General features: G+C 37.3%; 1 protein-coding gene across 4 annotated transcripts in view; it reads left to right on the top strand.

The window, feature by feature from the left end:
* Positions 1 to 613: 613 nt before the first annotated feature.
* The window catches only part of LOC140604881 (A disintegrin and metallopeptidase domain 3-like), a 101971-nt gene continuing 89482 nt past the window's right edge, over positions 614 to 13102 (top strand). For 2 of the 4 annotated variants that reach the window (XM_072776549.1, XM_072776547.1), the window contains exons 1-4: positions 618 to 784; positions 1328 to 1410; positions 5930 to 5985; positions 10302 to 10380. In XM_072776549.1, the coding sequence (XP_072632650.1) occupies positions 727 to 784; positions 1328 to 1410; positions 5930 to 5985; positions 10302 to 10380 (276 nt within the window). In that variant the 5' untranslated portion in view covers positions 618 to 726. Of the gene's footprint in view, positions 785 to 1327; positions 1411 to 5929; positions 5986 to 10301; positions 10381 to 13102 lie in introns of those variants that run through there. The other 2 variants (XM_072776550.1, XM_072776551.1) reach the window with 2 other exon arrangements.

A 13102-nucleotide genomic window follows, 5' to 3' on the forward strand; every position in this document is an offset into this window, starting at 1 on the left:
TGCAATTCTATACCGAAGGATTAAAACATATACATGCATCCATGTCATAATTAACGTTTTATTTAGTTTCCTTAACAAAGGAGCTTTCTATTAAAGTTATCGACCATAGAACTAATTGGTTCAGATACGTTTTTTTACACTCTTTATCTGTGTGCACCTGTGTGTATTTGTTTTGATCCGAGACTTCTAGAAATCTGGCAGTAGATATGCTTAAAACAGACACCTGCCTGCTAATAAACATATTGTGAATTTCCATTTTCTATTTTCTTTCACTGCAGTAATTCAGCCATTGCGCCAGAAAACTACGACGTGGACTATTAACACCGCCAAGCACTTCACCGGCAAACGGCCCGTCTCCAGGGTGGAAATGCACTTCGTGACCCTCACGTCACCCCCGAACGAGTCTCCGATGTCCCCGCCTTGCAACATAAAGCGCAAGCCCACGAGGGCAGCAGGACCCGCCGGTGTGCGCTTCCCACGCGCAGCGGGCGGGGCAGGGGGCGGGGGCGGGGGGACTGCGGCTGCGCGCGGGTCCGCGGAGGGGGCGGGGTGGGCGGAGGGGGCGGGGTGGGCGGAGCAGCCGCGCCCCCGCCCCGCCCCGCCCCGCCCCGCCCCCGCCCCGCGGCCCGCGCCGACGCTTCCCACCGGCCGGAGGGCAGGGCCCCGCGCGCGGCCGCCGTTCCGCAGCCAACAGCCGTCACCGTGGCCAGGCCGGCGGGCCCCGCGATGCTGTCTCTCCTGCTGATGCTCTCAGGTCTGGGCCGGCTGACCTCCGCGGGCCATCGTGAGTGACGGACCCTGCTCCGCGGAGGGCCACCGGCCGCAGAGCCTCTGGGCTCGGCGGGCCCCGGGACCTTGCTCCAGAGCCCCGGTCCGCTGGGGAGAGACCAGCGTCTTGTCAGAGCCCGCCTGGCGTCAGGGTCGTCCTGGGCCTGCTGCGGGGAGGGCTCGGAGCGAGGCTGGGACAGGTGCCCCTCCCTCGCCGGACCCTGCACCTGGAGGGGAGGGCGCGCACCTCTGGGGCCTGGGGCCTGGGGCCTGGGCCTGGGGCGCAGCACTCCTTCACCTGCGGGCTGAGGTCGGCCAGTCCCGAAGTCTGGACCGGGGCAGGGTCACGCTCCCCACTTCCTGGGAGCCTCTTCCCGGGATGTACAAAGTCTGATTTTGTGGTGGGTGCGTGCGTGCCCCTGTGTGTGTGTGTGTGTGTGTGTGTGTGTGTGTGTGTTGGGGCTTGGAGCTTCAGAGTGAGGTGGTGTGAGAGGAGAAGTGAAGAATCAGGATGCGGCCGGGCACTGGGGAATGCTCACACATGTTGTCCTTACTGTAGATCCTGAACCATCCCTTCTACAAATTACCGTGCCGCGGAAGATTGGGACAAGTACCAATGACGGTGAAGCTTCAGAAACGCACGTAATTAAAAAAATCACCTTTTTTAAATAAATTAATTTTTTATTGGTGTTCAATTTGCCAACATACAGAATAACACCTCGTGCTCATCCCGTCAAGTGCCCCCCTCAGTGCCCGTCACCCAGTCACCCCCACCCCCCGCCCTCCTCCCCTTCCACCACCCCTAGTTCGCCTCTCAGAGTTAGGAGTCTTTATGTTCTGTCTCCCTTTCTGATATTTCCCACACATTTCTTCTCTCTTCCCTTATATTCCCTTTCACTAATTTTTATATTCCCCACATGAATGAGAACATAAAATGTTTGTCCTTCTCCGATTGACTTACTTCACTCAGCATAATACCCTCCAGTTCCATCCACGTTGAAGCAAATGGTGGGTATTTGTCGTTTCTAATGGCTGAGTAATATTCCATTGTATACATAGACCACATCATCTTCATCCATTCATCTTTCGATGGACACGGAGGCTCCTTCCACAGTTTGGCTATTGTGGACGTTGCTGCTAGAAACATCGGGGTGGGGCAGCCCCGGTGGCATAGCGGTTTAGCGCTGCCTGCAGCCCGGGGTGTGATCCTGGAGACCCGGAATCGAGTCCCACGTCGGGCTCCCTGCGTGAAGCCTGCTTCTCCCTCTGCCTGTGTCTCTGCCTCTCTCTCTCTCCTCTCTGTGTATACTCATGAATAAAAAAAAAAAAAACAAAAACATCGGGGTGCAGGTGTCCCGGCGTTTCATTGTATCTAAATCTTTGGGGTAAATCCCCAACAGTGCAATTGCTGGGTCGTAGAAATTGAATTTATTTATTTGAGAGAGAGTACGAGAGGGAAAGAAAGAGGGCCTTAAGCAGGCTCCCCACTGAGGGCAGAGCTCCAGTTGGGGCTTCCACTTGTGAAATTATGACCTAAGCCAAAATCAAGAGTCAAGATGCTTAACCAACTGAGCCATCCTGTGGAAAATTCATTTTTTATATGAGTGTTTTATTATTGCAGTACATGACCCAAATCAATTCATGTATATCCTTTGGAAATTTTTTGTTCTAATTACTGTGTTAAAGAGTCATGTTGTTTAAATGAAAGCAAGTATTTTGATTTTTCTTTTCATTTCCCAATGAACATTATGAAAATTTTTAAAAACAGACTCAGACAAAAGTGCCCCAAATCCTTATCATATAAAAGTCTCCTGGACTTTTTCTAGAAAATATGTACATTGAAATATTCTATGTAAATGAGGTCACACTAGTATTTGTTGTGTAACATTTTTTAAAATGACTATAAAGAATTTTTTCATGCTTATATTTGCTTATATAGAAATATATACATCTATTAAAACAAATATGATATTTTTAACCTGATTCAGAAGGAAAGCACGTATGTTGTAAAATTAAATCTAGACAGTACGAAGAGTTGTTAAGAAAGTGAATGTCTGCCTCAGTTTCTAAAGGTAGTAAATTTGAACTGAATGAATTTTTAGAGACATGCACACTCCTGCACATATTTTTTTGCACATATATTTTTGATGGTAATATATGATGTGCTAATTGGCTTTTAATTTATAAAGTCAGAATTTACTTTTAATAGTAAACATTGCTTTCTCATTTTTCATAACTGCATGATTATCGCATTATATGGATGTAACATCATTCTTTGCCACATTTAAACATGTAGTTTTATAAGCCTTCTTAGGTAGTTATCTCCATAGGATCATGAGCAAGTCATTAAAAAAGTGATAAATATTTGCAAGACATCTTTCATAAAAGTTGTATGATAGTTGACTCCCATTAACAAAGAATAATGACACTTTCTAGCTTCTCATTTTTGTTAACATGAACATCAAAATGAAAGCTTCATTTTTAACTGGCATTTTTTTTATTAAGTCTTAATATACCTTTTTTTATATATTGCCTCTTTGAATCTTTTTTTCTGGTTAATAATTTTATACTGATTTTTACTTCCCTTTTTATATGACTTAGAAGTTTTGGTTAGGACACTTTGTTTTCAAGAAGTGTTGATGTAAAGACACGCAGGGATCTGATAGGAATCCAAGGATTGGAACCTTAGTGGCAAGATTGGAGAGGAGCATTGAATTGCTAAGTGGAAAACAAGACACTGGGACAGGTTTGATAGACTGGTCTGTTTGTCTTTATTTATGGCACCCAAACCAGCCAGTGATTATGTGTTCATAAAAGCTATTACACCAAAACAAATATCTAAACAAATGTTTAGAGGAATATGACACATACTGGGAAAATGCTAACCAAAAGCAAACCAAATATCCATGATAAAAGCAGAAAAAAACCCAACATTTAACACACACACCCTCACACCATTGTGAGAGATAAACATCATTACTTAATAAAATATTCCATTTACTAGGAACATATAAAAATTCTAAATTTGTATATGTCTTTAAAAATGCTCTCAGCACATATAAGATCGGATTGTACTAGAGGTAGAAAATTTCAAATCCATTTTCATAGGTCTTAAAATGTTTTCCTCAAGTATTGGCTTACAAATCATAAAAAGATTAATAAAGTTAAAGACAATTTGAACAACAAAAATATTTTATTTGATTGATTTATATAGAAGTTAACCCATCACAGTGAATATATTGTTTTTTTTCTCCCTCTGCTGTTCATTAGGACTCACTAGACTCTACAGGGTATTACCATGGGGCTTTTATTTAATGGCAAAGCATATGGTGCAGCAAGAGAAATAATTCAGGCAAATATCAGGAATTCAAGAAACATCCACAGTGAGCTCCCTATGAGTCCAGTCTCTGTTCTCCTGGAACATGATGAGTCTTTGAAATAATGAGACTTATTGGTGAAATTTTGACTTTGGGAAAAACTTCTTAAAAAGCTTTCAGTGACTCTAAGTAGCCAAGCCAGCCTTGTCAAACTAGGTAGGCAAGCACTAAAGAAGCTAACCTTGGCCAAGAGAGATTTTGTCCCTTAAAAAGTACATTTTAAATCTTACCACCTTTGTCTTAACTGATAATCAGAAAATCTAGACTTCTAGGCAACCCCAGAAATAAAGATAGTGTTTTTCTAATCTAGCTGTAATTCAACTTTATCACTGTAGTAATCACATTCTTCTCAGGAATATACAGATTATTCAACACAATTGACAAAAGCAAGGAAAAAACATTAAAAATAAAATACTGATAATATAGTATTTATCTGGTAACAATGCAATTAAGTGAAATATTAAGGTTTGAAAATGTATATGGAAATTTGAAAATACACTTCTACATTATTTATTATTCATATATATTAAATGATAATGTATGATATTGAAGAAATTACAACCCAAAATTCAAGTCAAATTCTGAAGATGACATAGAGGCATACTTTATAAGTATTTGCCATTTTGTTAATTTTACTCCTGTTTGCAACCAACAACAAAGGTTCAAAATATGTAATGAAGAAAACTACAGATTAAAGGAGAAAAAAATAATATCACAATAATTTGAGAAGATGTCAACACATCTTTTTTTAGAGATTTATTTATTTTAGAGGTGGGAGAAGGGCAAAGGGAGAAAGAGTCTTAAGCAGACTCTGCACTAAGCAGGGAGCCTGATGTGGGACTCGATCTCACAACCCTGAGATCAGGACCCTGAGATCATGACCTGAGCCAAAATCAAGAGTCAGATGCTTAGCTTACTGTGCCCGCTGTCAACTCCATACACGTTTTTCAATAGCTGTAAGCTTACAGGGGACTGAACATGAGAAGTTTTAAAATGCAGAAAACTGTATCCAATGACAAAATCATGTTCTTTGCAAATGTGGAAAGTTCACCAACATTAACCAAGTGCTATGCTGTGAAGAATGTGTATCTTTTATGATCATGTCACAGATTGGGTTCTTTGGGATGGAGTCTTTGAGAAGATTCCCATGAAGGCAGTTTATTAGGGTATGCTCTTGTGATGAGCCCCTGTGGAAGGGGAGGGCAGGAAGTCGGAAGGGGAGATGGAGACGCATTTGAGTCTCAACAAAGCATGAAGCTGGCATGGTCCATCAATCTCTGGAGTTGGGATGAGGGGGCTTCTCGGTAAATGTGGGCTGTCTCAGAAAGTTGTGACTTGGTGTGAGGTGACCCTCTGTAGCTAAAGCAATTCCTAAAGAGGAGAGGGAGATATAGAGTGTTTTTATAGTTAGGGGATACTTCCTTTAATCTTAAAAGGGGAACTGTGATATATTCTTTAATTTTTTAATGTACTTGGGCTAGAAATTGCAAAGTAGAAAAAAGATAATAAAATTAGTTTCTCCCAAGATTACTCTACAACTAATGCTCTTAGTTTTGAAATAAATTGAGACTCCTTGATTTTAAGTTTAATTATGATTAATTCTGTCATACATTCCAAGATTGAAGGAAGATTACAATTATATATGTATATATTATTTTGAGACATGTGATATGATCTGTGTTGTCTATATGGAAGAGTAAATATATTTTAAGAAGTTATGGCTTTTGATTTTTAAGAATTCAGAATTTCTAATAATTACATTCTTCTTGAATATTTTGCTATAGGTCACTTATGCCATCAAAATTGACCGGAAAAGGTACACTCTCCATCTTGAAAAACAGTAAGTTGACATTCCATTTTTCATACAGTCTTTTTAACTTCTGAAATTTTTATAGTTACTACTCTAAGTTGAGCCTAAACAAGAAAAATGACATATTTAATATGTTACATCTTTGTTTTAGCATCTGAGTTTTCAGCTTGAGATTTTAAATCTAGTATTTGAGCCAAGTTCTAGTTTCATATTACAAAGTTAATGTTTATGTCAGATAAATGAAAATTAGTCTATGTAGTTCTTAATTATTAATTATTTATAATTATTATTATTATAACTATAATAATTAAGGCAATGATTTAATTTATCCATGTTTAATTTTGTTCATGTCATTTTATACATTTATATGATTTTAAACATTTTATTTGATATTACACCAATATTTTTTTATCTTAAATTTTCACTACATGAGGAAAACAATATTAATAACCTCATATGTGTCTTTCCACCATTTTCTATTCTAAATTTCACCTTTTCTTTAAATAAAATATGTAGAAACCTACCAAAAAAGTTTTTTAGAGAAATGGAAATGCTGTTTTGCAATTGGCAGGTCTTATTTAATAATGGTGTTCATTTTCCTCTTCTCTCTATATATCTTAACTTATTCTTTAAAAGATAACTGTAGTTCTAGTATGGCATGTTTATAGGTAATGAGGTTATATTTCCAAGGATTGTCAGTATAGAGCCCTGCAATAAACATCCTTGTATGTATTTTCTTATGTAATAAATATTTTGTTTTGTGGGCTTGCTACCAAGAAATGGATTTCTGGATCAAGATGTATGAATAATAGTAATGATGGTGATAATGATAACAACAACAACAAAAACAACAAAAGTAACTGATGTTCATGGAACTCTTACCAATTGATAGGCATGTTCCAATTTGCATGTAGTAACTGATTTAATTTGCACAACAACTTTCCTTATTACTCACATTTTGTATTAGGATTTTGAGAGATGTTGCCAGTTTCTGAAAAGACAGTAGCAGTTCAGATTTTCAAAAGCATGCAAGATGTGTTAAAAATTTCTATCACATTTTTGTGTCAATTTGTATTTCCCTAAAGAAACTTCTCTAAACAATTATCAGCTGTTTGCAGTTTCCTGTTTCCTGTTTCCAATTTAATATTAATTTTTTAGACTAGTCTTAGGTTCATAGAAAAATTGAGAGGAAGGTACAGGCAGTTTCTATATGCCCCCTGCCTCTGCACATGTGTAGTCTCTCCCATTATCAATGTGCCCCACCAGAATGATATATTTATTATTACTGATGATCCTATCCATCATTATTGCACAAAGACCATAGTTTATATTAGTCCAGTATTTTTTATATTGGCCTAATCATCTCTAGATCAGCCAAAATCCAACTGAATCCCAGACTAACCAATGAGCAAGCCTGGCCATCATTAGCAGAACTAATGACCCAAAAATGTGAACAGTAGATACTTACTATGTTATTGTTCTGGTTTTGTGGTTATGCTTTTCATGAAACATTTTGTATAACTTTTTATTTTTATTTTTTTAGAGACAGACAGAAAGAATGGGTGGGGTGGCAGTGAGGGGCAGAGGGAACCAGAGAAAGAGAATCTTAAGCAGGCTTCATGCCTAGTACTGAGCCATAGTGGGGTTTGATCTCATGACCCTGAAATCATGACTTGAGGCAAAACCAAGAGTTGGACGTTTAACCAACTGAGCCACCCAGGCACCTCACATGTCATTTTTATCTGAGAGTTATTTACACTGATTTTGTGCAGAAAGAGTTAATTGATTGTAAATACATATGTAGCCATCAAATAAATATATCTCATTTATTATTTATCCACCTATATATTTATAGCAAGAAAAGCCATATTATGGATATCTTTGGCCATGATACTCTGGGCACCCATGAAATAGATAGATTATAAATGATACAATTCTCAAGAGTGCTATATGCTACTAGTTTTTACGTAATAGGGTTTATCCCAGTTTTCACTCAGACCAATACAGAAACATTTCTGTTATCTACATTCTCAATAAAATAAGTATCTTCACTTATTTTTGTTAATGGATAAGAAATGCTATTTTATTGTTATTTTAATAGGCACTTCCCTGATTATTAATATGTAGTATCTTCAAATGTTTACTGACCATTCTAGTTGAATTGCTTCTCCTAAGCTTTTGTTTTTCCTTTCTGGTTTTCATTTTTATTTTATTTTATTTTATTTTATTTTATTTTATTTTATTTTATTTTATTTTATATTTTATTTATTTTATTTTATTTTATTTTATTTTTTTAAGATGTTATTTATTTATTCATTAGAGACACAGAATGAGAGAGAGAGAGGCAGAGACACAGGCAGAGGGAGAAGCAGGCTCCATGCAGGGAGCCCGACGTGGGACTCGATCCCCGGTCTCCGGGATCACGCCCTTGGCTGAAGGCAGTACTAAACCACTGAGCCACCCGGGATTGCCCTTGGTTTTCATTTTTATTCATATGTTTTGTGTTATTTATTTTCAATTTATGACTTACTTTTCTGCTTTTCTTTTCTTTTTTTCCCATGACGAATTTGTTTGTTGTAGGTATTAACTCTTAATCTGTTCTATATGTGGCAAACATGCTATCCAACCTATTGATTGTGTTCTTCCTTTGTGGGATTTATTGCTGATAAAAATAAATATTCATGAGGGACACCTGGGTGGCTCAGTGGTTGAGCATCGCCTTCTGCTGGGTGTGATCACAGGCTGCTGGGATAGGAGTCCCAAATCGGGTTCCCTATGGGGAGTCTGCTTCTCCCTCTGCCCTGTGTCTCTGCCTCTCTGTGTGTTTTTCATGAATAAATAAATACAATCTTAAAAAAATGAGTATAATAATTGCTTAGTTGCTAAAATGTGGCTCTGCCCATGTGCCAGAATTCATGTTCCAGGTACTCGCTCCTAAAACAATTCAGGCCACTCAGCATTGTCCTTGAATATATGTGGGATATGAGCTGATAAATATCAGTATTTTTTTTTTCTGGGAAGCTCTCTAGTTTTGTTATTTGAACTGAGGAAAGGAAGAGTTGTCAGGAATGAAAGAAGATGAAGAAGCAGATCTGGAATGAGAAGTAGGGGTGAGGGATGCCTGGGTGGCTCAGCGGTTGAGCATCTGCCTTCGGCCCAGGGCGTGACCCTGGAGTCCCAGGATCGAGTACCACATCGGGCTCCCTGCATGGATCCTGCTTCTCCCTCTGCCTGTCTCTGCCTCTTTCTCTCTCTCTGTGTCTCTCATGAATAAATAAATAAAATCTTAAAAAAAAAAGTAGAGGTGAAAGCACACACTCAATGAATGCTCTGGCCCCTCTTTGATTCTGGCCTTGAACTACGCTTTAGTTTTTGGAATCCTTAAGAAACCCCAGTCTCCCAGCAATAAATAGTGGTGTCAGATTGTTCCATAACAATCACTATCTTCTCTGTAAGAAGATGACACTTTGGTACAATTCATATGAGGTTTGTTTATAGATACCATTTAGCTTATGAAATTTGAGCAAGGCACTAATCTTCTGCTTCTAAACAAAGGCTTTAAGAACTGTTGTGTGCTTCTACAATTTCTCTTCTCCTTCTGCTTCAAGCAAGGCATGTTCCAGGGTTAGAAGGTATGTCTTTGGGCAGCCCCGTTGGCTTAGTGGTTTAGCGCCGCCTTAAGCCCAGGGCATGATCCTGGAGACCCAGGATCGGGTCCCATGTGGGGCTTCCTGCATGAAGCCTGCTTCTCCCTCTGCCTGTGTCTCTGCCTGTGTCTCTGCATCTCTGTCTCTCATGAATAACTAAATAAAATCTTAAAAATAAATAAAGAAAGAAGGTATGTCTTTTCCTAGGTTCCAGAATGAAGTGGAGCTGAACCTGCAATAAACTTGTGAAGAACATTCATTGTTGTTTTGAGGCATTGAAAATTTGGGAAGTGTTTTTACCACAGTATAATTTCATGAAAACTATTGGAAAAAGCATATTTTTTTTTCTTATCAACCTATGGCTACTTGTTAGGAAATATTAACATATTTATGCAATGCGATGTATTGATTGTTGAATCTAAAAGAAAAGTTTGCTGTTGGAATCCAGAAGTCCTGGTTTCTAGTATACATAAATCTATGTCATTATGGTGTGTCCCTGCTGCTATCTGATTATGCCACTTAATATTTTTTCTTATATATGAAATGTGCTATCAGAATGCAACTGAGGTAATGGAGAGAGGAGACCATTTAATTTTTGGATATTTGAACTTGTAAAGTTGAAAGTAAATTTTAATTTCATGATTCTGGTTTTGCTAATGTTACAATTACAATGAAGTGTCATTACTTTGGTTGAATTAGGTCATTTTTAGACCCTCATTTCCTGGTGTATGCATACAACAAATCAGGAACATTGTATCCAGATTCTTCATTTAAAAAGGTAAGTTAGTTTTGCTTTATGCTGTGTAGGTTTACTTTTTAAATATCATTAAGTTGCCATTGGCAAGAAGAAAAAATGCTTTCTACCCCACAGAATTATTGGGCAAACAGATCAGAAGCCCTTATTGAAAGGGAGAGTAAGGATGCTAAACCATATTGGGTACAGAATCTGAAGAGGTTCACGTGTGAAACATACGAGTTTACATTGTATCCTAAAATGTGGATAGGGTTCAAGAAATTTTTAAGTATGTGAGAAAATTAGCTTTAGTCTGTGAGATATTTACTTTGTGAGAACAGATGATCGGCAAGAAGTAAATGCAAGTGAAGGGTCAGATTCTATTGCTATATTGCAATGGAGAGATAATGAAATTAAAAATAAACTAGTGCAACATTGTTTTTGTCACCATCTGCAAGTAGAAGGCAGAACAAAGTACACAAGACACCTGTTCTGAGACATTTGACAATAGGCAGATCAGGAAAAATTTTCTCTCTGAGAGAAAAGAGAGCCAGAAGGTGAGTCACATTCAACTTGGCCCTTCTGATTGAGGGTAAAGTCTCAACCATAGCATAGGGAGTTGGGACCAAGCAAAGCTTGCAGACTTGGACCAGAGCTGCTGATGCAGCTTTAACTGGGATGACTCAGGACCAGATAGAGGGGCCGTCAGATGTATGAATTTTTTGCAGGGAGGGAATTGTCTTTATGCCCTTGACTAACGATTAGGCTGCCTGTGTGCTCTACTGAAGAGGGTAAGACTCTACTGAAGAGCAGAGAGTGAGAGATACTCTTATCACCCTCATTCCCTACCCCAAGGCCTAAAACTCAGCAACAAGAGGATTCAGGAAGGTTGCCATTAAATTAATTTCAATACAAAATGAAATACTCTGTAAAGCGTAAAAACACAGTAGAGGAAGGAAATAATGCAGATAAGGGTAGAAACCAATGAGATAGAAAAAGGAAAAAGAATAGAAAAAATTAAAGCTCAGAATTTAGTTCTTTAAAAGGACAAATATCATTAATAACCCTTAGTAAGACTAACCTAGAACAAAAACAATTTCCATCAATATTAGGGACAAAGGGGAAATATGATTAGTCATACAGAAAATAAAATATTTTGAAGTATTATGAAACCTTTATGTCAATAAATTTGATAATTTAGATGAAATGGCCAACTTCCCTGAAAAGGAAGGGAAATTATCAAATTTGAGGGGAGAAATAATAGAAAATCTCAATCATTTGAAATCTATTTAAGAAATTAAATTTCTAAACAATCACTTTCCCACAAAGAAACATCAGGTCTCCATCTTCTCATGCTTTATCTTTTAGAGTCTTTAACCATTGAAAGTAATGCTTGTAAGAACATTCATGTGCGATTTGTTGTGTAGACATAATTTTTCATTTTTCTGGGATACATGCCCAGGAATATGATTGCCATTATATGGTAAATATATATATTTTTAATATTTATAATATTATATTATAATATTAATTAATATTATATATTTAATATATATAATATTTTAAAATATTAACTATTTTCCAGAGTGTCTGTACCATTTTACACTTCCACTGGCAATGTAGGAAAGATAGAATGTCTGTATTTTTGACACCATTTGATCAGTATTTACATTTTTTTAGAATTTTAGTCATTTCAATAAATGCCTAGTGATATCTCATGTAATTTTTAATTTTTAAATTTGCATTTCCCTAATGTCCAGTGATATTGAACATATTTTTGTGAAATGAAATGTCTATTAATATCCTTTATAATTTTCTAATTGGATTGATTAGTTTTTATGGTTGATTTTAAAGCAGTTTATATATTCTAAGTATAAGTCTTTTGCCAGATATATGATGTACCAATATTTATTCCCCGTCTGTAATTTTTCTTTTTATCCTGTTCAAAGGTCCCTCATTGATTAGAAATCTTTAATTTTGATGAGAGTGAATTTATCAACTTTTCCTTTTATAAATGGAGTTGGGTATCAAATTAAGAATTCCATGTATGCCTAGTTCCTGAAGATTTTTTCCCCCTAAAAGTATTACAGTTTTATTTACATTTAATTGTATGTTCATCTTGAGATAATTTGTGTAAGGTATGAGGTTTGGATTAAGGTTTATTCTTTTGACTGAGGTTGTGTATTTGTTCTAACACCATTGATAGAAAAGACTGGTCTACATTGAATTGCTCTTGCATCTTTGTCAGAAAGTCAGTGGGGCATATTTTTGTGGATATATTTCTCAGTTCTTATTTATTCTGTCCAGTTCCTTTGTGTCTGTAGTTCTGCCACTACCATGCTTCTACTTGTAAATTAAGCATTTATTGCAGACAACAGTGATTTCTCATACTTTATTCCTTTCTAATATTTTTATCATGGATAGTCTTTGCTTGTTCATATAAATTTCAGACTAAATTACTTTATGAATACAAACAAACTTGCTAGGATTGTGATAGACAACGTCTTAATCCTGTAGATCAATTTGTGGAGACTTGACATTTTTGCTATGTTGAGTCTTCCAATCTGTGAATGCAGTGAGACTCTCCATTTTTTTTAATCTTTTTTCTTTTCTTATGTATTTTAATAACATTTTGTAATTTCAGCATGCATATCCTGCAAATAGGGAACACACTTCAGTACAGCACTAGAAGTTGTAGCAAACACAGAAAGGCAAAGCAGAGAGATAAAAAGTATACAGATTGAAAAGGAAAAAAGAAAAATGCCCC

Source organism: Canis lupus, chromosome 15 (assembly GCF_048164855.1).
Source record: "Canis lupus baileyi chromosome 15, mCanLup2.hap1, whole genome shotgun sequence".
Taxonomy (NCBI): Eukaryota; Metazoa; Chordata; class Mammalia; order Carnivora; family Canidae; genus Canis; species Canis lupus.